Genomic DNA, 24,418 nt, shown 5'->3' with positions numbered 1-24,418 from the left:
GACCAGAGAGGTCCAGGACCTGAAGAACAATACTGGTGGAGTCAACTAATAAAATAATGGACCTGACCAGAGAGGTCCAGGACCTGAAGAACAATACTGGTGGAGTCAACTAATAAAATAATGGACCTGACCAGAGAGGTCCAGGACCTGAGGAACAATACTGGTGGAGTCAACTAATAAAAGAATGGACCTGACCAGAGAGGTCCAGGACCTGAGGAACAATACTGGTGGAGTCAACTAATAAAATAATGGACGACCTGACCAGAGAGGTCCAGGACCTGAAGAACAATACTGGTGGAGTCAACTAATAACAGAATGGACGACCTGACCAGAGAGGTCCAGGACCTGAAGAACAATACTGGTGGAGTCAACTAATAAAATAATGGACGACCTGACCAGAGAGGTCCAGGACCTGAAGAACAATGCTGGTGGAGTCAACTAATAAAAGAATGGACCTGACTAGAGAGGTCCAGGACCTGAAGAACAATGCTGGTGGAGTCAACTAATAAAAGAATGGACCTGACTAGAGAGGTCCAGGACCTGAAGAACAATACTGGTGGAGTCAACTAATAAAATAATGGACGACCTGACCAGAGAGGTCCAGGACATGAAGAACAATACTAGTGGAGTCAACTAATAAAAGAATGGATGACCAGACTAGAGAGGTCCAGGACCTGAAGAACAATACTGGTGGAGTCAACTAATAAACTAATGGACCAGAGAGGTCCAGGACCTGAAGAACAATACTGGTGGAGTCAACTAATAACAGAATGGACGACCTGACCAGAGAGGTCCAGGACATGAAGAACAATACTAGTGGAGTCAACTAATAAAAGAATGGATGACCAGACTAGAGAGGTCCAGGACCTGAAGAACAATACTGGTGGAGTCAACTAATACAATAATGGACGACCTAACTAGAGAGGTCCAGGACCTGAAGAACAATACTGGTGGAGTCAACTAATAAAAGAATGGACGACCTGACCAGAGAGGTCCAGGACCTGAAGAACAATACTGGTGGAGTCAACTAATAAAATAATGGACCTGACCAGAGAGGTCCAGGACCTGAAGAACAATACTGGTGGAGTCAACTAATAACATAATGGACGACCTGACCAGAGAGGTCCAGGACCTGAAGAACAATACTGGTGGAGTCAACTAATAAAAGAATGGAAGACCTGACCAAAGAGGTCCAGGACCTGAAGAACAATACTGGTGGAGTCAACGAATAAAATAATGGACCTGACCAGAGAGGTCCAGGACCTGAAAAACAATACTGGTGGAGTCAACTAATAAAAGAATGGACAACCTGACCAGAGAGGTCCAGGACCTGAAGAACAATACTGGTGGAGTCAACTAATAAAATAATGGACCTGACCAGAGAGGTCCAGGACCTGAAGAACAATACTGGTGGAGTCAACTAATAAAAGAATGGACGACGTGAAGAACAGTTTTCAGTTCTTCAAGGGTCAGCCTCATGAGTTTAAACAGGATAGCGGCAAGATGACAGCAATCTGTAAGTCGTAGAAAGGACATCAGTTCAGTGTGTGAAACCATGATAACAATGATGGAGAAATCAGATTATCTCAAGGGACAATCAAGGCGGAAACAAAATGGTTGTGGATGGAATTGCAGAATCTCCACCTGAGACCTGGACGGAGTCTGAGGACAAAGTGAGGGAAAGGATCTCAGAGAAACGGAAGATGGACCACAAGAAGATTGGGGTGGAGCGCGCCCACAGGACTGGAAAACCCACCACCGGCCCAGGTGACAGACCCAGGCCGATATTGGTCAAGTTCCTGAGGTTCAAGGACAAGCTGTTCTGGAGAGAGCCAAAAACTTCAGAGGAAGGTATATCTTCCTCAACGAGGACTATCTTGAAGCTGTGCGCCGGAAGAGGACAGAACTTATATGTGTGTGTCCATGAAAACTGCCAGAGCGCATGGGGGCATTGCTTACATCCGCTACAACAGACTCATTGTCCACCCTCCCTCCCAGAAGCCTGGAAGGGACAAGCCTATGGGTTCATAGTTTCAACCCCGCAGCACACACGCACACACCAACTGATTAACTGATTGGTCCCGTGTGGCTCAGTTGGTAGAGCATGGCGCTTGCAACGCCAGGGTTGTGGGTTCAATTCCCACGGGGGGACCAGGGTTCAATTCCCACGGGGGGACCAGGATGAATATGTATGAACTTTCCAATTTGTAAGTCGCTCTGGATAAGAGCGTCTGCTAAATGACTTAAATGTAATGTAAATGATTAATGGAATGCTGAACGTATGTATTTTTCTGTTTTGTTTGCTGTTTTCCATATTGCTACCCAGGAAAGAGCTGAAAAGGGCCCATATTAATACGGTTCATGAAATCAATAACTTGCTAACATCAGATAACATTCATATATTAGCCATTTCTGAGACTCACTTAGATAATTAATTTGATGATACAGCAGTAGCAATACAAGGACATAACATCTATAGCAGAGAGGCAGGAATGCTTATGGGGGAGGTGTTGCTGTATATATTCAGAGCCATATCCCTGTAATGCTTATGGGGGAGGTGTTGCTGTATATATTCAGAGCCATATCCCTGTAATGCTTATGGGGGAGGTGTTACTGTATATATTCAGAGCCATATCCCTGTAATGCTTATGGGGGAGGTGTTGCTGTATATATTCAGAGCCATATCCCTGTAATGCTTATGGGGGAGGTGTTACTGTATATATTCAGAGCCATATCCCTGTAATGCTTATGGGGGAGGTGTTACTGTATATATTCAGAGCCATATCCCTGTAATACTTAGAGAAGATCTTATGTCAAGTGTTATTGAAGTGTTGTGGTTGCAGGTTCACTTGGCACATCTAAAGCCTTTTCTTTTGGGGTGTTGCTATAGGCCACCAAGTACTAACAGTCAGTATCTAAATAATATGTGTGAAATGCTTGATAGTGTATGTGATGTAAACAAAGAGGTCTACTTTCTTGGGGACCTGAATATTGACTGGTTTTCATCAAGCTGTCCGCTCAAGAGGAAGCTTCCAACTGTAACCAGCGCCTGTACTCTGGTTCAGGTTATTAATCAACCTACCAGGGTGTTTAACAAGAGGAAGCTTCTCACTGTAACCAGTGCCTGTAATCTGGTTCAGGTTATTAATCAACCTACCAGGGTGTTTTACAAGAGGAAGCTTCTCACTGTAACCAGTGTCTGTAATCTGGTTCAGGTTATTAATCAACCTACCAGAGTGTTTACAAACACCACAGGAACAAGATCATCCACATGTATTGATCACATTTTTACTAATACTGCAGACCTTTGTTCTAAAGTTCTATCTGTACCCATTGGATGCAGTGATCGCAGTATAGTGGCTATATCCAGGAAAGACAAAGTTCCAAATATGAACAAAAAGACACTTTAAAGTTCAATGATATAAAGAATGTTGGCGAAAGAAAACTTTAAATGAAATTGACAGAAAGACAAATTCAACTCCATCTTTCATCGAATCAGATGGCTTATTCATCACAAAACCATTTGATGTTGCCGATTTTAATTGAATGATTACTTCATTGGCAAAGTGGTCAAACTTAGGCAGGAAACGCCAACAACGAACAGTGAGCCATTGTACTCACGTATAAAAAAACAAATACTGAAAGAAAAGCATTGCATGTTTAGAATTTTGTCAAGTTAGTGTGGGAGGAAAAGGTAGGTGGAGGTGAAAAAATGTATGTTATCGAAAAACTCAATTATTGTTATCGATCAATAATGACAAACGTCCTGGCATTCACAACTTAGATGGAAAGCTACTGAGGATGGTAGGAGTGGCTATAGAGTCAGCTATCTGTCATATCTTTAATCTGAGCCTTGAGGACAAGTCTTTGTCCTCAATCCTGGAAGACTTTCCTCAAGCCTGGAGGGAAGCCAAAGTCATTCTGCTACCCAGGAGTGGTAAAGCGGCCTTTATATGTTCTAACATCTGGTCTATCAGCCTCCAGCTCTTAGCAAACTGCCGGACAAATTGTGTTTGACCAATTACAAGGTTACATCTCTATTTATTTTTTATTTTATTTAACCTTTATTTAACGAGGCAAGTCAGTTAAGAACAAATTCTTATTTACAATGACGGCCTACCCCGGCCAAACCCAAACCCGGACGATGCTGGGACAATTGTGTGCCGTCCTATGGGACTCCCAATCACGGCCGGTTGTGATACAACCTGGAATCAAACCAGGGTCTGTAGTGACACCTCTAGCACAGATGCAGTGCCTTAGACCGCTGTGCCACTCAGGAGCTGTAAACAAATTAACAAAAGACTTTCAGCATGCTTATAGAGAAAGACACTCAACATGTACTGCACTGATAAAATGACTGATGATTGGTTGAAAGAAGTTGATAATAAAAAGATGTATGGAAGCTTCTCTAATGTCAAAAATGTAAAGTGTGGTGCACCGCAGGGCAGCTCTCTAGGTCTGTCTGTAATAAAGAGATGCTCTGCTTTTTTGACACCACACTGCACAAAGCTAATCCTGAAGGCTCTAGTTCTGTCTAATCTTGATTATTGTCCAGTCGTGTGGTCCAGTGCTGCAAGGAAAGTCCTAGTTAAGCTGCAGCTGGCCCAGAACAGAGCAGCACGTCTTGCTCTTCATTGCAATCAGAGGGCTGATATAAATACTATGCATGCCAGTCTCTCTTGGCTGAGAGTTGAGGACAGAGTTCCAACAGCTGGAATACGTGTTATAGACGTGTTTCAATAGTTGGAATATGTTATACTGTAGATGTGTTTCAACAGTGTCAGTAGCTGTCAGAGTATGAGTAGGTGTTATATACTCTGAGTGTGTGTAGGTGTTATATACTCTGAGTGTGAGTAGGTGTTATATACTCTGAGTGTGAGTAGGTGTTATATACTCTGAGTGTGAGTAGGCGTTATATACTCTGAGTGTGAGTAGGCGTTATATACACTGAGTGTGAGTAGGCGTTATATACTCTGAGTGTGAGTAGGCGTTATATACTCTGAGTGTGAGTAGGCGTTATATACTCTGAGTGTGAGTAGGTGTTATATACTCTGAGTGTGAGTAGGCGTTATATACACTGAGTGTGAGTAGGCGTTATATACTCTGAGTGTGAGTAGGCGTTATATACTCTGAGTGTGAGTAGGCGTTATATACTCTGAGTGTGAGTAGGTGTTATATACTCTGAGTGTGAGTAGGTGTTATATACTCTGAGTGTGAGTAGGTGTTATATACTCTGAGTGTGAGTAGGTGTTATATACTGAGTGTGAGTAGGTGTTATATACTCTGCGTGTGAGTAGGCGTTATATACTCTGAGTGTGAGTAGAAGTTATATACTCTGAGTGTGAGTAGGTGTTATATACTCTGAGTGTGAGTAGGTATTATATACTCTGAGTGTGAGTAGGTGTTATATACTCTGAGTGTGAGTAGGCGTTGTATACTCTGAGTGTGAGTAGGTGTTATATACTCTGAGTGTGAGTAGGCGTTACATACTCTGAGTGTGAGTAGGCGTTATATACTCTGAGTGTGAGTAGGTGATATATACTCTGAGTGTGAGTAGGTGTTATATACTCTGAGTGTGAGTAGGCGTTACATACTCTGAGTGTGAGTAGGTGTTATATACTATGAGTGTGAGTAGGTGTTATATACTCTGAGTGTGAGTAGGCGTTGTATACTCTGAGTGTGAGTAGGTGTTATATACTCTGAGTGTGAGTAGGCGTTATATACTCTGAGTGTGAGTAGGGGTTGTATACTCTGAGTGTGAGTAGGTGTTATATACTCTGAGTGTGAGTAGGCGTTGTATACTCTGAGTGTGAGTAGGCGTAATATACTCTCAGTGTGAGTAGGTGTTATATACTCTGAGTGTGAGTAGGCATAATATACTCTGAGTGTGAGTAGGTGTTATATACTCTGCGTGTGAGTAGGCGTTGTATACTCTGAGTGTGAGTAGGCGTTATATACTCTGAGTGTGAGTAGGCGTTATATACTCTGAGTGTGAGTAGGCGTTGTATACTCTGAGTGTGAGTAGGCGTTATATACTCTGAGTGTGAGTAGGTGTTGTATACTCTGAGTGTGAGTAGGGGTTGTATACTCTGAGTGTGAGTAGGGGTTGTATACTCTGAGTGTGAGTAGGCGTTGTATACTCTGAGTGTGAGTAGGTGTTATATACTCTGAGTGTGAGTAGGTGTTATATACTCTGAGTGTGAGTAGGTGTTATATACTCTGAGTGTGAGTAGGGGTTATATACTCTGAGTGTGAGTAGGCGTTATATACTCTGAGTGTGAGTAGGCGTTACATACTCTGAGTGTTAGTAGGTGTTATATACTCTGAGTGTGAGTAGGTGTTATATACTCTGAGTGTGAGTAGGTGTAATATACTCTGAGTGTGAGTAGGCGTTGTATACTCTGAGTGTGAGTAGGCGTTGTATACTCTGAGTGTGAGTAGGCGTTATATACTCTGAGTGTGAGTAGGCGTTATATACTCTGAGTGTGAGTAGGGGTTGTATACTCTGAGTGTGAGTAGGTGTTATATACTCTGAGTGTGAGTAGGCGTTGTATACTCTGAGTGTGAGTAGGCGTAATATACTCTCAGTGTGAGTAGGTGTTATATACTCTGAGTGTGAGTAGGCGTAATATACTCTGAGTGTGAGTAGGTGTTATATACTCTGCGTGTGAGTAGGCGTTGTATACTCTGAGTGTGAGTAGGCGTTATATACTCTGAGTGTGAGTAGGCGTTATATACTCTGAGTGTGAGTAGGCGTTGTATACTCTGAGTGTGAGTAGGCGTTATATACTCTGAGTGTGAGTAGGCGTTGTATACTCTGAGTGTGAGTAGGCGTTGTATACTCTGAGTGTGAGTAGGCGTTGTATACTCTGAGTGTGAGTAGGCGTTGTATACTCTGAGTGTGAGTAGGCGTTGTATACTCTGAGTGTGAGTAGGCGTTGTATACTCTGAGTGTGAGTAGGCGTTGTATACTCAGAGTGTGAGTAGGTGTAATATACTCTGAGTGTGAGTAGGCGTAATATACTCTGAGTGTGAGTAGGCGTTGTATACTCTGAGTGTGAGTAGGTGTTACATACTCTGAGTGTGAGTAGGCGTTATATACTCTGAGTGTGAGTAGGCGTTGTATACTCTGAGTGTGAGTAGGTATTGTATACTCTGAGTGTGAGTAGGGGTTGTATACTCTGAGTGTGAGTAGGGGTTGTATACTCTGAGTGTGAGTAGGCGTTGTATACTCTGAGTGTGAGTAGGCGTTATATACTCTGAGTGTGAGTAGGTGTTATATACTCTGAGTGTGAGTAGGTGTTATATACTCTGAGTGTGAGTAGGTGTTATATACTCTGAGTGTGAGTAGGTGTTATATACTCTGAGTGTGAGTAGGTGTTATATACTCTGAGTGTGAGTAGGCATTGTATACTCTGAGTGTGAGTAGGCGTTGTATACTCTGAGTGTGAGTAGGCGTTATATACTCTGAGTGTGAGTAGGCGTTGTATACTCAGTGTGAGTAGGTGTAATATACTCTGAGTGTGAGTAGGCGTAATATACTCTGAGTGTGAGTAGGCGTTATATACTCTGAGTGTGAGTAGGCGTTATATACTCTGAGTGTGAGTAGGCGTTGTATACTCAGTGTGAGTAGGTGTTATATACTCTGAGTGTGAGTAGGTGTTATATACTCTGAGTGTGAGTAGGTGTTATATACTCTGAGTGTGAGTAGGTGTTATATACTCTGAGTGTGAGTAGGCGTTATATACTCTCAGTGTGAGTAGGCGTTACATACTCTGAGTGTTAGTAGGTGTTATATACTCTGAGTGTGAGTAGGCGTTATATACTCTGAGTGTGAGTAGGCGTTATATACTCTGAGTGTGAGTAGGCGTTACATACTCTGAGTGTGAGTAGGTGTTATATACTATGAGTGTGAGTAGGTGTTATATACTCTGAGTGTGAGTAGGCGTTATATACTCTGAGTGTGAGTAGGCGTTACATACTCTGAGTGTGAGTAGGCGTTATATACTCTGAGTGTGAGTAGGCGTTACATACTCTGAGTGTGAGTAGGCGTTGTATACTCTGAGTGTGAGTAGGTGTTATATACTCAGTGTGAGTAGGTGTTATATACTCTGAGTGTGAGTAGGCGTTATATACTCTGAGTGTGAGTAGGCGTTACATACTCTGAGTGTGAGTAGGTGTTATATACTATGAGTGTGAGTAGGTGTTATATACTCTGAGTGTGAGTAGGCGTTATATACTCTGAGTGTGAGTAGGCGTTACATACTCTGAGTGTGAGTAGGCGTTATATACTCTGAGTGTGAGTAGGCGTTACATACTCTGAGTGTGAGTAGGCGTTACATACTCTGAGTGTGAGTAGGCGTTATATACTCTGAGTGTGAGTAGGCGTTGTATACTCAGTGTGAGTAGGTGTAATATACTCTGAGTGTGAGTAGGCGTAATATACTCTGAGTGTGAGTAGGCGTTATATACTCTGAGTGTGAGTAGGCGTTATATACTCTGAGTGTGAGTAGGCGTTGTATACTCAGTGTGAGTAGGTGTTATATACTCTGAGTGTGAGTAGGTGTTATATACTCTGAGTGTGAGTAGGTGTTATATACTCTGAGTGTGAGTAGGTGTTATATACTCTGAGTGTGAGTAGGCGTTATATACTCTCAGTGTGAGTAGGCGTTACATACTCTCAGTGTGAGTAGGCGATGTATACTCTGAGTGTGAGTAGGTGTTGTATACTCTGAGTGTGAGTAGGGGTTGTATACTCTGAGTGTGAGTAGGGGTTGTATACTCTGAGTGTGAGTAGGCGTTGTATACTCTGAGTGTGAGTAGGTGTTATATACTCTGAGTGTGAGTAGGTGTTATATACTCTGAGTGTGAGTAGGTGTTATATACTCTGAGTGTGAGTAGGTGTTATATACTCTGAGTGTGAGTAGGCGTTATATACTCTCAGTGTGAGTAGGCGTTACATACTCTGAGTGTTAGTAGGTGTTATATACTCTGAGTGTGAGTAGGCGTTATATACTCTGAGTGTGAGTAGGCGTTATATACTCTGAGTGTGAGTAGGCGTTACATACTCTGAGTGTGAGTAGGTGTTATATACTATGAGTGTGAGTAGGTGTTATATACTCTGAGTGTGAGTAGGCGTTATATACTCTGAGTGTGAGTAGGCGTTACATACTCTGAGTGTGAGTAGGCGTTATATACTCTGAGTGTGAGTAGGCGTTACATACTCTGAGTGTGAGTAGGCGTTATATACTCTGAGTGTGAGTAGGTGTTATATACTCTGAGTGTGAGTAGGTGTTATATACTCTGAGTGTGAGTAGGTGTTATATACTCTGAGTGTGAGTAGGCGTTGTATACTCTGAGTGTGAGTAGGTGTTATATACTCTGAGTGTGAGTAGGCGTTATATACTCTGAGTGTGAGTAGGGGTTGTATACTCTGAGTGTGAGTAGGTGTTATATACTCTGAGTGTGAGTAGGTGTTATATACTCTGAGTGTGAGTAGGCGTTGTATACTCTGAGTGTGAGTAGGCGTAATATACTCTCAGTGTGAGTAGGCGATGTATACTCTGAGTGTGAGTAGGTGTTGTATACTCTGAGTGTGAGTAGGGGTTGTATACTCTGAGTGTGAGTAGGGGTTGTATACTCTGAGTGTGAGTAGGCGTTGTATACTCTGAGTGTGAGTAGGTGTTATATACTCTGAGTGTGAGTAGGTGTTATATACTCTGAGTGTGAGTAGGTGTTGTATACTCCGAGTGTGAGTAGGCGTTACATACTCTAAGTGTTAGTAGGTGTAATATACTCTGAGTGTGAGTAGGCGTTGTATACTCTGAGTGTGAGTAGGTGTTATATACTCTGAGTGTGAGTAGGCGTTATATACTCTGAGTGTGAGTAGGGGTTGTATACTCTGAGTGTGAGTAGGTGTTATATACTCTGAGTGTGAGTAGGCGTTGTATACTCTGAGTGTGAGTAGGCGTAATATACTCTCAGTGTGAGTAGGCGATGTATACTCTGAGTGTGAATAGGTGTTGTATACTCTGAGTGTGAGTAGGCGTTGTATACTCTGAGTGTGAGTAGGCGTTATATACTCTGAGTGTGAGTAGGCGTTGTATACTCAGTGTGAGTAGGTGTAATATACTCTGAGTGTGAGTAGGCGTAATATACTCTGAGTGTGAGTAGGCGTTATATACTCTGAGTGTGAGTAGGCGTTATATACTCTGAGTGTGAGTAGGCGTTGTATACTCAGTGTGAGTAGGTGTTATATACTCTGAGTGTGAGTAGGTGTTATATACTCTGAGTGTGAGTAGGTGTTATATACTCTGAGTGTGAGTAGGTGTTATATACTCTGAGTGTGAGTAGGCGTTATATACTCTCAGTGTGAGTAGGCGTTACATACTCTGAGTGTTAGTAGGTGTTATATACTCTGAGTGTGAGTAGGCGTTATATACTCTGAGTGTGAGTAGGCGTTATATACTCTGAGTGTGAGTAGGCGTTACATACTCTGAGTGTGAGTAGGTGTTATATACTATGAGTGTGAGTAGGTGTTATATACTCTGAGTGTGAGTAGGCGTTATATACTCTGAGTGTGAGTAGGCGTTACATACTCTGAGTGTGAGTAGGCGTTATATACTCTGAGTGTGAGTAGGCGTTACATACTCTGAGTGTGAGTAGGCGTTATATACTCTGAGTGTGAGTAGGTGTTATATACTCTGAGTGTGAGTAGGTGTTATATACTCTGAGTGTGAGTAGGTGTTATATACTCTGAGTGTGAGTAGGCGTTGTATACTCTGAGTGTGAGTAGGTGTTATATACTCTGAGTGTGAGTAGGCGTTATATACTCTGAGTGTGAGTAGGGGTTGTATACTCTGAGTGTGAGTAGGTGTTATATACTCTGAGTGTGAGTAGGTGTTATATACTCTGAGTGTGAGTAGGCGTTGTATACTCTGAGTGTGAGTAGGCGTAATATACTCTCAGTGTGAGTAGGCGATGTATACTCTGAGTGTGAGTAGGTGTTGTATACTCTGAGTGTGAGTAGGGGTTGTATACTCTGAGTGTGAGTAGGGGTTGTATACTCTGAGTGTGAGTAGGCGTTGTATACTCTGAGTGTGAGTAGGTGTTATATACTCTGAGTGTGAGTAGGTGTTATATACTCTGAGTGTGAGTAGGTGTTGTATACTCCGAGTGTGAGTAGGCGTTACATACTCTAAGTGTTAGTAGGTGTAATATACTCTGAGTGTGAGTAGGCGTTGTATACTCTGAGTGTGAGTAGGTGTTATATACTCTGAGTGTGAGTAGGCGTTATATACTCTGAGTGTGAGTAGGGGTTGTATACTCTGAGTGTGAGTAGGTGTTATATACTCTGAGTGTGAGTAGGCGTTGTATACTCTGAGTGTGAGTAGGCGTAATATACTCTCAGTGTGAGTAGGCGATGTATACTCTGAGTGTGAATAGGTGTTGTATACTCTGAGTGTGAGTAGGGGTTGTATACTCTGAGTGTGAGTAGAGGTTGTATACTCTGAGTGTGAGTAGGCGTTGTATACTCTGAGTGTGAGTAGGCGTTATATACTCTGAGTGTGAGTAGGTGTTATATACTCTGAGTGTGAGTAGGCGTTATATACTCTGAGTGTGAGTAGGCGTTACATACTCTGAGTGTTAGTAGGCGTTATATACTCTGAGTGTGAGTAGGTGTTATATACTCTGAGTGTGAGTAGGCGTTACATACTCTAAGTGTTAGTAGGTGTTATATACTCTGAGTGTGAGTAGGCGTTATATACTCTGAGTGTGAGTAGGTGTTATATACTCTGAGTGTGAGTAGGCGTTATATACTATGAGTGTGAGTAGGCGTTACATACTCTGAGTGTGAGTAGGCGTTACATACTCTGAGTGTGAGTAGGCGTTATATACTCTGAGTGTGAGTAGGTGTTATATACTCTGAGTGTGAGTAGGTGTTATATACTCTGAGTGTGAGTAGGTGTTATATACTCTGAGTGTGAGTAGGTGTTATATACTCTGAGTGTGAGTAGGTGTTATATACTCTGAGTGTGAGTAGGCGTTATATACTCTGAGTGTGAGTAGGTGTTGTATACTCTGAGTGTGAGTAGGCGTTACATACTCTGAGTGTTAGTAGGTGTTATATACTCTGAGTGTGAGTAGGCGTTATATACTCTGAGTGTGAGTAGGCGTTATATACTCTGAGTGTGAGTAGGCGTTATATACTCTGAGTGTGAGTAGGCGTTACATACTCTGAGTGTGAGTAGGTGTTATATACTATGAGTGTGAGTAGGTGTTATATACTCTGAGTGTGAGTAGGTGTAATATACTCTGAGTGTGAGTAGGCGTTGTATACTCTGAGTGTGAGTAGGCGTTATATACTCTGAGTGTGAGTAGGTGTTATATACTCTGAGTGTGAGTAGGTGTTATATACTCTGAGTGTGAGTAGGCGTTATATACTCTGAGTGTGAGTAGGTGTTGTATACTCTGAGTGTGAGTAGGTGTTATATAATCTGAGTGTGAGTAGGCGTTGTATACTCTGAGTGTGAGTAGGCGTTGTATACTCTGAGTGTGAGTAGGCGTTGTATACTCTGAGTGTGAGTAGGCGTTATATACTCTGAGTGTGAGTAGGCGTAATATACTCTGAGTGTGAGTAGGCGTAATATACTCTGAGTGTGAGTAGGCGTTGTATACTCTGATTGTGAGTAGGCGTTATATACTCTGAGTGTGAGTAGGCGTTATATACTCTGAGTGTGAGTAGGCGTAATATACTCTGAGTGTGAGTAGGTGTTATATACTCTGCGTGTGAGTAGGCGTTGTATACTCTGAGTGTGAGTAGGCGTTATATACTCTGAGTGTGAGTAGGCGTTGTATACTCTGAGTGTGAGTAGGCGTTATATACTCTGAGTGTGAGTAGGCGTTGTATACTCTGAGTGTGAGTAGGCGTTGTATACTCTGAGTGTGAGTAGGCGTTGTATACTCTGAGTGTGAGTAGGCGTTGTATACTCTGAGTGTGAGTAGGCGTTGTATACTCTGAGTGTGAGTAGGCGTTATATACTCTGAGTGTGAGTAGGCGTTGTATACTCAGAGTGTGAGTAGGTGTAATATACTCTGAGTGTGAGTAGGCGTAATATACTCTGAGTGTGAGTAGGCGTTGTATACTCTGAGTGTGAGTAGGTGTTACATACTCTGAGTGTGAGTAGGCGTTATATACTCTGAGTGTGAGTAGGTGTTATATACTCTGAGTGTGAGTAGGTGTTATATACTCTGAGTGTGAGTAGGCGTTATATACTCTGAGTGTGAGTAGGTGTTATATACTCTGAGTGTGAGTAGGTGTTATATACTCTGAGTGTGAGTAGGCGTTGTATACTCTGAGTGTGAGTAGGCGTTATATACTCTGAGTGTGAGTAGGCGTTGTATACTCAGAGTGTGAGTAGATGTAATATACTCTGAGTGTGAGTAGGCGTAATATACTCTGAGTGTGAGTAGGCGTTGTATACTCTGAGTGTGAGTAGGTATTGTATACTCTGAGTGTGAGTAGGGGTTGTATACTCTGAGTGTGAGTAGGGGTTGTATACTCTGAGTGTGAGTAGGCGTTGTATACTCTGAGTGTGAGTAGGCGTTATATACTCTGAGTGTGAGTAGGTGTTATATACTCTGAGTGTGAGTAGGTGTTATATACTCTGAGTGTGAGTAGGTGTTATATACTCTGAGTGTGAGTAGGCGTTATATACTCTGAGTGTGAGTAGGCGTTACATACTCTGAGTGTTAGTAGGTGTTATATACTCTGAGTGTGAGTAGGTGTTATATACTCTGAGTGTGAGTAGGCGTTATATACTCTGAGTGTGAGTAGGCGTTACATACTCTGAGTGTGAGTAGGCGTTATATACTATGAGTGTGAGTAGGTGTTATATACTCTGAGTGTGAGTAGGCGTTATATACTCTGAGTGTGAGTAGGCGTTACATACTATGAGTGTGAGTAGGTGTTATATACTCTGAGTGTGAGTAGGTGTTATATACTCTGAGTGTGAGTAGGCGTTACATACTATGAGTGTGAGTAGGTGTTATATACTCTGAGTGTGAGTAGGCGTTATATACTCTGAGTGTGAGTAGGCGTTATATACTCTGAGTGTGAGTAGGCGTTACATACTCTGAGTGTGAGTAGGCGTTATATACTCTGAGTGTGAGTAGGTGTTATATACTCTGAGTGTGAGTAGGTGTTATATACTCTGAGTGTGAGTAGGTGTTATATACTCTGAGTGTGAGTAGGTGTTATATACTCTGAGTGTGAGTAGGTGTTATATACTCTGAGTGTGAGTAGGTGTTATATACTCTGAGTGTGAGTAGGTGTTATATACTCTGAGTGTGAGTAGGTGTTGTATACTCTGAGTGTGAGTAGGCGTTACATACTCTGAGTGTTAGTAGGCGTTATATACTCTGAGTGTGAGTAGGTGTTACATACTCTAAGTGTTAGTTGTACTCTCTCATGCTGTATGTTTCTCTTTTCTTGGAAACAGTGCAGCCTAAAGAACATGAAACATTTATCTTGTCTTGGAAACACTACTACTCTACTCTTGACAAGAGAGGGTTATCAGGAACTCAGAGAGAGGAGAGATGTTCTCTATTCTGCTCTCGCTCGCTCTCCCTCCACATCCCTCTCTCTGTGTTCCTCTCTCTCTATCTCCCTTCTTCTCTCTATCTCCCTTCTTCTCCATCTCTCTGTCTACTCCCCGCTGTTCTCCTCTGGTCTCTGTAGTGCCTTCTCTAAGGCTCCCCACAGTGCTACACCCTGTCTTACTCTGCCCCCGCCACCTCCCTGTCTCCCTCTCCCTCTCCCTCTCTCTCACCCTATGATGTTAATACATTTCTCTGCTCTTACCAACGATTAGGGGAATATGGTCTGTTTTTATCACTATTGAAAACTTTACAATAGTCCTCGCAATATAAAAGCCTTATTGTTTTGCACATTAAAATGTCCTTTAGTTTTCCATCGTCTATCTCTCAGTAATGAATATTTTATAAAGGGTAAAGTAGAGTGGTGCTCTCTCTGGATCAGACTGAGTTTCTTTTCCTTTCCAGGGCATGTAGTACACTGGAGAACAAAAGTAAAATCCTTTCAAACAATTTAAAGTGGACGGATAAAAAATATGACGAACAAATTTAGGAAAGCATAGAGTGTGTTTAAAAGAACAGAGCATAAAGTGTTTTAAAAAGCACCAAGTATCTACGTGTCCATTTTGTTCATTAGTTGATTGTGTTTACATTCCCCCCCCCCCCATCACCTGTCTTTAACCCTCCGTTCTGTTTATCTGTCTCTCTGTGACGACATCAGAGTCTGTTCTGTTTATCTGTCTCTCTGTGATGACATCAGAGTCTGTTCTGTTTATCTGTCTCTCTGTGATGACATCAGAGTCTGTTCTGTTTATCTGTCTCTCTGTGATGACATCAGAGTCTGTTCTGTTTATCTGTCTCTCTGTGATGACATCAGAGTGCCGTGCGGCCAGACATCCCTTGTCGTTTCACACACAGTGACACACCACTCCGGTTCAAACCCTCAGAAACACACTGGAATCACAAAGACAACATTTCAAAGGATGGCTTGAGAGGGAATAGAAAGAGACAGGGAGACTCAGATGTATTTGAGGTGCTAAAACGTCCTCTAGCGATCACACACACTCAGATCTACTGAAAAGTCCTCTAGCGATCACACACACTCAGATCTACTGAAAAGTCCTCTAGCGATCACACACACTCAGATCTACTGAAAAGTCCTCTAGCGATCACACACACTCAGATCTACTGAAAAGTCCTCTAGCAATCACACACAATCAGGCTCAGATCTACTGAAAAGTCCTCTAGCGATCACACACACTCAGGCTCAGATCTACTGAAATGACCTCTAGCGATCACACACACTCAGATCTACTGAAAAGTCCTCTAGCAATCACACACACTCAGGCTCAGACCTGCTGAAATGACATCAGACCTGCTGAAATGACCTCAGATCAGACCTGCTGAAATGACCTCAGATCAGAACTGCTGAAATGACCTCAGATCAGACCTGCTGAAATGACCTCCGATCAGACCTGCTGAAATGACCTCCGATCAGACCTGCTGAAATGACCTCCGATCAGACCTGCTGAAATGACCTCCGATCAGACCTGCTGAAATGACCTCAGATCAGACCTGCTGAAATGACCTCAGATCAGTGAAGTGTCGAGTTAGAGAAGTGGCGACAAGCTGAATAAATGTATAGACGCTGGGGCTCTCTATATGTAAACTAGAACAATACTAGAATATAAGGATTTTCTGTACACAAACCTCCAATCTGTTATCACTATTCTGATACAGCCCTTCTTCCATCAGGGTAGTATCCCAGATACCACCTGGTAATAACATGGCTATATACAGGAAGTACAAGGTAATAACATGGCTATATACAGGGAGTACCAGGACTGAGTCAATGTGCAGGGGTAGGAGGTAATAACTTGGTTATATACAGGGGTACCAGGTAATAACATGGTTATATACAGGGAGTACCAGGTAATAACATGACTATATACAGGGAGTACCAGGACTGAGTCAATGTGCAGGGGTAGGAGGTAATAACTTGGTTATATACAGGGGTACGAGGTAATAACATGGTTATATACAGGGAGTACCAGGTAATAACATGACTATATACAGGGGTACCAGGTAATAACATGGTTATATACAGGGAGTACCAGGTAATAACATGGTTATATACAGGGAGTACCAGGTAATAACATGGCTATATACAGGGAGTACCATGTAATAACATGGCTATATACAGGGAGTACCAGGTAATAACATGGTTATATACAGGGAGTACCAGGTAATAACATGGCTATATACAGGGAGTACCAGGTAATAACATGGCTATATACAGGGAGTACCAGGTAATAACATGGTTATATACAGGGAGTACCAGGTAATAACATGGCTATATACAGGGAGTACCAGGTAATAACATGGTTATATACAGGGAGTACCAGGTAATAACATGGCTATATACAGGAAGTACCAGGTAATAACATGTCTATATACAGGAAGTACCAGGTAATAACATGGTTATATACAGGGAGTACCAGGTAATAACATGGCTATATACAGGTAGTACCAGGTAATAACATGGCTATATACAGGAAGTACCAGGTAATAACATGTCTATATACAGGAAGTACCAGGTAATAACATGGCTATATACAGGAAGTACCAGGTAATAACATGGCTATATACAGGACATTCCAGGTAATAACATGGCTATATACAGGGAGTACCAGGTAATAACATGGCTATATACAGGGAGTACCAGGTAATAACATGGCTATATACAGGGAATACCAGGTAATAACATGGCTATATACAGGGAGTACCAGGTAATAACATGGCTATATACAGGGAGTACCAGGTAATAACATGGCTATATACAGGGAGTACCAGGTAATAACATGGCTATATACAGGGAGTACCAGGTAATAACATGGCTATATACAGGGAGTACCGGGTAATAACATGGCTATATACAGTGAGTACCATGTAATAACATGGCTATAAACAAGGAGAACCAGGTAATAACATGGCTATACAGAGGAAGTACCAGGTAATAACATGGCTATATACAGGGAGTACCAGGTAATAACATGGCTATATACAGGGAGTACCAGGTAATAACATGACTATATACAGGGAGTACCAGGTAATAACATGGCTATATACAGGGAGTACCAGGTAATAACATGGCTATATACAGGGAGTACCAGGTAATAACATGGCTATATACACGAGGTACCAGGTAATAACATGGCTATATACAGGTAATAACATGGCTATATACAGGGCGTACCAGTACTTAGTCAATGTGCAGGGGTACCAGGTAATAACATGGCTATATACAGGGAGTACCAGTACTGAGTCAATGTGCAGGGGTATGAGGTAATTGAGGTAGCTGTGTAGATATAGGTAGGGGTAAAATGACTAGGCAACATAATAGATGCTAGTCTGAGCTGTAGTAGCAGTGTATGTCGTGAGTGTGAAAGGGTGTGTGTGTGTGTGTTTCAAGCTTTACGTTTTAATGTCACTTGCACAAGTATGACGAGACGGCCTACAGGGAGGATGTGAGGGCCCTGCGAGTGTGGTGCTAGGAAAATAACCTCTCACTCAAAACAAAGGAGCTGATCGTGGACTTCAGGAAACAGCAGAGGGAGCTGCAGCCCCCCCCCCCCCCCCCCCCCCCCCCAATCCTCATCGACGGGATTGCAGTGGAGAAGGTGAAAAGCGTTAAGTTCCTTGGCGTACACATCACTGACAATCTGAAATGGTCCACCCACACAGACAGTGCAGTGAAGAAGGCACAACAGCGCCTCTTCAACCTCAGGAGGCTGAAGAAATTTGGCTTGGCACCTAAAACCCTCACAAACTTTTACAGATGCACAATTGAGAGCTTCCTTTCGGGCTGTATCACTGCATGGTATGGCAACTGCACTGCCTGCAACCGCAGGGCTCTCCAGACAGAATGTGGTGCGCCCAACGTATCACCGGGGGCAAACTAGCTGCCCTCCAGGACACCTACAGCACCCGATGTCACAGGAAGGCCAAAAAGATCCTCAAGGATAACAACCACCCGATCCACTGCCTGTTCACCCCGCCACCATCCAGAAGGCGAAGTCAGTGCAGGTGCATCAAAGCTGAAAAACAGCTTCCATCTCAAGGCCATCAGACTGTTAAATAGCCATCACTAGCTTCTTGGAGGCTGCTGCACTATATACATAGACTTGAAATAACTGGCCACTTCAATAATGGAACACTAGTCACTTTAATAATGTTTACATATTTTGCATTACTCATCTCATATGTACAGTATATACTGTATTCTATTCTACTGTATTTTAGTCAATGCCGTTCTGACATTGCTCGTCCTAATATTTATATATTCTTAAATATATTCCTTTACATTAGATTTGTTTGTATTGTTATGAAATTGTTAGATGTTACTTGTTAGACATTACTGCACTGTTGGAGCTAGAAACACAAGCATTTCGCTACACCTGCAATAACATCTGCTAAACATGTGTATGTGACCAATACATTTGATTTGATTTGACAAGTATAGTGAAATACCTTTCTTGCAAACTCAAAACCCAACAATGCAATAATCAATATAATACTAAAAAGCACAAAAACAAAAGATATATAAAAATAAGAAGAACACGATAAAGTAAGTAAGCATACTGTACACACTGCTCTTTCCATGACATAGACTGACCAGGTGAATCCAGGTGAAAGCTGTGATCCCTTATTGATGTCACTTGTTAAATCCACTTCAATCAGTGTAGATGAAGGGGAGGAGACAGGTTAAAGAAGGACTTTTAAGCCTTGAGAGAATTGATTGTGTATATGTGCCATTCAGACGGTGAATGGGAAAGATAAATAATTTAAGTGCCTTTGAACAGGGTATGGTAGTAGGTGCCAGGCGTACCGGTTTGTGTCAAGAACTGCAACGCTGCTGGGTTTTTCATGCTCAACAGTTTCCCGTGTGTATCAAGAACGGTCCACCACCCACAGGACATCCAGCCAATTTAACACAACTGTGTGAAACATTGGAGTCAACATGGGCCAGCATCCCTGTGGAATGCTTTCGACACCTTGTAAAGTCCATGCCCCGACGAGTTGAGACTGTTCTGAGGACAAACCAGCCCAACCACCACCGGGTCCTACCAGTCCACCTGGTCCTACCAGCCCAACCACCACCTGGTCCTACCAGCCCAACCACCACCTGGTGATACCAGCCCAACCACCACCTGGTCATACCAGCCCAACCACCACCGGGTCCTACCAGCCCAACCACCACCTGGTCCTACCAGCCCACCGGGTCCTACCAGCCCAACCACCACCTGGTCCTACCAGCCCAACCACCACCTGGTCATACCAGCCCAACCACCACCTGGTCATACCAGCCCAACCACCACCGGGTCCTACCAGCCCAACCACCACCTGGTCCTACCAGCCCACCTGGTCCTACCAGCCCAACCACCACCTGGTCCTACCAGCCCACCTGGTCATACCAGCCCAACCACCACCTGGTCATACCAGCCCAACCACCACCTGGTCATACCAGCCCAACCACCACCGGGTCCTACCAGCCCAACCACCACCGGGTCATACCAGCCCAACCACCACCTGGTCCTACCAGCCCAACCACCACCTGGTCCTACCAGCCCAACCACCACCTGGTCCTACCAGCCCAACCACCACCTGGTCATACCAGCCCAACCACCACCTGGTCATACCAGCCCAACCACCACCTGGTCATACCAGCCCAACCACCACCGGGTCCTACCAGCCCAACCACCACCTGGTCCTACCAGCCCAACCACCACCTGGTCCTACCAGCCCACCTGGTCCTACCAGCCCAACCACCACCTGGTCATACCAGTCCACCTGGTTATACCAGCCCAACCACCACCTGGTCATACCAGCCCAACCACCACCTGGTCATACCAGCCCAACCACCACCGGGTCCTACCAGCCCAACCACCACCGGGTCATACCAGCCCAACCACCACCTGGTCCTACCAGCCCAACCACCACCTGGTCATACCAGACCACCTGGTCCTACCAGCCCAACCACCACCTGGTCCTACCAGTCCACCGGGTCATACCAGCCCAACCACCACCTGGTCCTACCAGCCCAACCACCACCTGGTCATACCAGCCCAACCACCACCTGGTCATACCAGCCCAACCACCACCGGGTCATACCAGCCCAACCACCACCTGGTCATACCAGCCCAACCACCACCTGGTCATACCAGCCCACCTGGTCCTACCAGCCCAACCACCACCTGGTCATACCAGCCCACCTGGTCCTACCAGCCCAACCACCACCTGGTCATACCAGCCCAACCACCACCTGGTCATACCAGCCCACCTGGTCCTACCAGCCCAACCACCACCTGGTCCTACCAGCCCAACCACCACCTGGTCATACCAGCCCAACCACCACCTGGTCATACCAGCCCAACCACCACCTGGTCATACCAGCCCAACCACCACCTGGTCATACCAGCCCAACCACCACCTGGTCATACCAGCCCACCTGGTCATACCAGCCCACCTGGTCATACCAGCCCAACCACCACCTGGTCCTACCAGCCCAACCACCACCTGGTCATACCAGCCCAACCACCACCTGGTCATACCAGCCCAACCACCACCTGGTCATACCAGCCCACCTGGTCATACCAGCCCAACCACCACCTGGTCATACCAGCCCAACCACCACCTGGTCATACCAGCCCACCTGGTCCTACCAGCCCAACCACCACCTGGTCATACCAGCCCAACCACCACCTGGTCATACCAGACCACCTGGTCCTACCAGCCCAACCACCACCTGGTCATACCAGACCACCTGGTCATACCAGCCCAACCACCACCTGGTCCTACCAGCCCAACCACCACCTGGTCCTACCAGTCCACCTGGTCCTACCAGCCCAACCACCACCTGGTCATACCAGCCCAACCACCACCTGGTCATACCAGACCACCTGGTCCTACCAGCCCAATCACCACCTGGTCATACCAGACCACCTGGTCCTACCAGCCCAACCACCACCTGGTCCTACCAGCCCAACCACCACCTGGTCCTACCAGCCCAACCACCACCTGGTCATACCAGTCCACCTGGTCATACCAGCCCAACCACCACCTGGTCATACCAGACCAACCACCACCTGGTCATACCAGACCACCTGGTCCTACCAGCCCAACCACCACCTGGTCCTACCAGCCCAACCACCACCTGGTCCTACCAGCCCAACCACCACCTGGTCATACCAGACCACCTGGTCCTACCAGCCCAATCACCACCTGGTCATACCAGCCCAACCACCACCTGGTCATACCAGCCCAACCACCACCTGGTCCTACCAGCCCAACCACCACCTGGTCATACCAGCCCACCTGGTCATACCAGCCCAACCACCACCTGGTCATACCAGCCCAACCACCACCTGGTCATACCAGCCCACCTGGTCCTACCAGCCCAACCACCACCTGGTCATACCAGCCCAACCACCACCTGGTCATACCAGCCCAACCACCACCTGGTCCTACCAGCCCAATCACCACCTGGTCCTACCAGCCCACCTGGTCCTACCAGCCCAACCACCACCTGGTCCTACCAGCCCACCTGGTCCTACCAGCCCAACCACCACCTGGTCATACCAGCCCACCTGGTCCTACCAGCCCAACCACCACCTGGTCCTACCAGCCCAACCACCACCTGGTCATACCAGCCCAACCACCACCTGGTCCTACCAGCCCAACCACCACCTGGTCATACCAGACCACCTGGTCCTACCAGCCCAACCACCACCTGGTCATACCAGCCCAACCACCACCTGGTCCTACCAGCCCAACCACCACCTGGTCATACCAGCCCCTGCCAGGCTGATGCACAAATTATTTCATAATAAAGGTTGTTTAGCTCTAAAACCCAAAGAGAAGCCATAGCCATAGCCAGGGGACAGGACCATATGAGCCAGGGGACAGGACCATATGAGCCAGGGGACAGGACCATATGAGCCAGGGGCCAGGGGCATATGAGCCAGGGGCCAATGAGCCAGGGGCCAGGACCATATGAGCCAGGGGCCAGGGGCATATGGGCCAGGGGACAGGGGCATATGAGCCAGGGGCCAATGAGCCAGGGGCCAGGACCATATGAGCCAGGGGCCAGGGGCATATGGGCCAGGGGGACAGGGGCATATGAGCCAGGGGCCAGGGGCATATGAGCCAGGGGCCAGGGGCATATGAGCCAGGGGGACAGGGCCATATGAGCCAGGGGCCAGGGGCATATGAGCCAGGGGGACAGGACCATATGGGCCAGGGGCCAGGGGAATATGAGCCAGGGGGACAGGACCATATGAGCCAGGGGCCAGGGGCATATGAGCCAGGGGGACAGGACCATATGGGCCAGGGGCCAGGGGCATATGAGCCAGGGGGACAGGACCATATGGGCCAGGGACCAGGGGCATATGAGCCAGGGGGACAGGACCATATGGGCCAGGGACCAGGGGCATATGAGCCAGGGGACAGGGGCATATGAGCCAGGGGCCAGGGGCATATGAGCCAGGGGGACAGGACCATATGAGCCAGGGGCCAGGGGCATATGAGCCAGGGGGACATGACCATATGGGCCAGGGGCCAGGGGCATATAAGCCAGGGGCCAGGACCATATGGGCCAGGGGGACAGGACCATATGAGCCAGGGGCCAGGTGCATATGAGCCAGGGGGACAGGACCATATGAGCCAGGGGCCAGGGACATATGAGCCAGGGGCCAGGGGCATATGCGCCAGGGGCATATGAGCCAGGGGGACAGGGCCATATGAGCCAGGGGGACAGGGGCATATGAGCCAGGGGCCAGGGGCATATGAGCCAGGGGGACAGGGGCATATGAGCCAGGGGCCAGGGGCATATGAGCCAGGGGGACAGGACCATATGGGCCAGGGGCCAGGGGCATATGGGCCAGGGGGACAGGACCATATGGGCCAGGGGCCAGGGGCATATGAGCCAGGGGGACAGGACCATATGGGCCAGGGGCATATGAGCCAGGGGCCAGGGGCATATGAGCCAGGGGCCAGGGGCATATGAGCCAGGGGCCAGGGGCATATGAGCCAGGGGCCAGGGGCATATGCGCCAGGGGGACAGGACCATATGAGCCAGGGGCCAGGGGCATATGGGCCAGGGGGACAGGGGCATATGAGCCAGGGGCCAGGGGCATATGAGCCAGGGGGACAGGACCATATGGGCCAGGGGGACAGGACCATATGAGCCAGGGGCCAGGGGCATATGAGCCAGGGGACAGATTCCCAGATCAGATCATCAAGCTGTTCATCTTTAATCAGATATTATTAGACACAATGTCTTTAATCAGATATTACTAGACACATCTCGTTGTTTTGCCTAACGGGACAGACAAAACTCTGCCAGCCAGTTATGTTATTAAAAGACGTTGGTACCCTGTTCAAAGCCCCCCAGCTCTCTGTAACGTAGCCCTGCTGCCCGAACCAAGCCCCCCAACTCTCTGTAACGTAGCCCTGCTGACCGAACTAAGCCCCCCAACTCTCTGTAACGTAGCCCTGCTGACCGAACCAAGCCCCCCAACTCTCTGTAACGTAGCCCTGCTGACCGAACCAATCCCTTCAACTCTCTGTAACGTAGCCCTGCTGACCGAACCAAGCCCCCCAACTCTCTGTAACGTAGCCCTGCTGACCGAACCAAGCCCCCCAACTCTCTGTAACGTAGCCCTGCTGCCCGAACCAATCCCCTCAACTCTCTGTAACGTAGCCCTGCTGACCGAACCAAGCCCCCCAGCTCTCTGTAACGTAGTCCTGCTGACCGAACCAATCC

The 24,418-nt window shown here is 46.1% G+C and overlaps 1 protein-coding gene across 1 annotated transcript in view; it reads right to left on the bottom strand.

The window, feature by feature from the left end:
- LOC120039077 (vegetative cell wall protein gp1-like) overlaps positions 1-23,789 on the bottom strand; it is a gene marked incomplete at its 3' end in the record, with an annotated part of 65,159 nt that extends 41,370 nt beyond the window's left edge. The window contains exon 1 of the mRNA XM_038984605.1: positions 22,586-23,789. Within this exon, the coding sequence (XP_038840533.1) occupies positions 22,586-23,789 (1,204 nt within the window). The remainder of the gene's footprint in view (positions 1-22,585) is intronic.
- Between the last annotated feature and the right edge of the window lie 629 nt (positions 23,790-24,418).

Source organism: Salvelinus namaycush, unplaced genomic scaffold (genome assembly GCF_016432855.1).
Source record: "Salvelinus namaycush isolate Seneca unplaced genomic scaffold, SaNama_1.0 Scaffold251, whole genome shotgun sequence".
Taxonomy (NCBI): Eukaryota; Metazoa; Chordata; class Actinopteri; order Salmoniformes; family Salmonidae; genus Salvelinus; species Salvelinus namaycush.
This window is presented reverse-complemented; position numbering and strand designations above follow the sequence as displayed.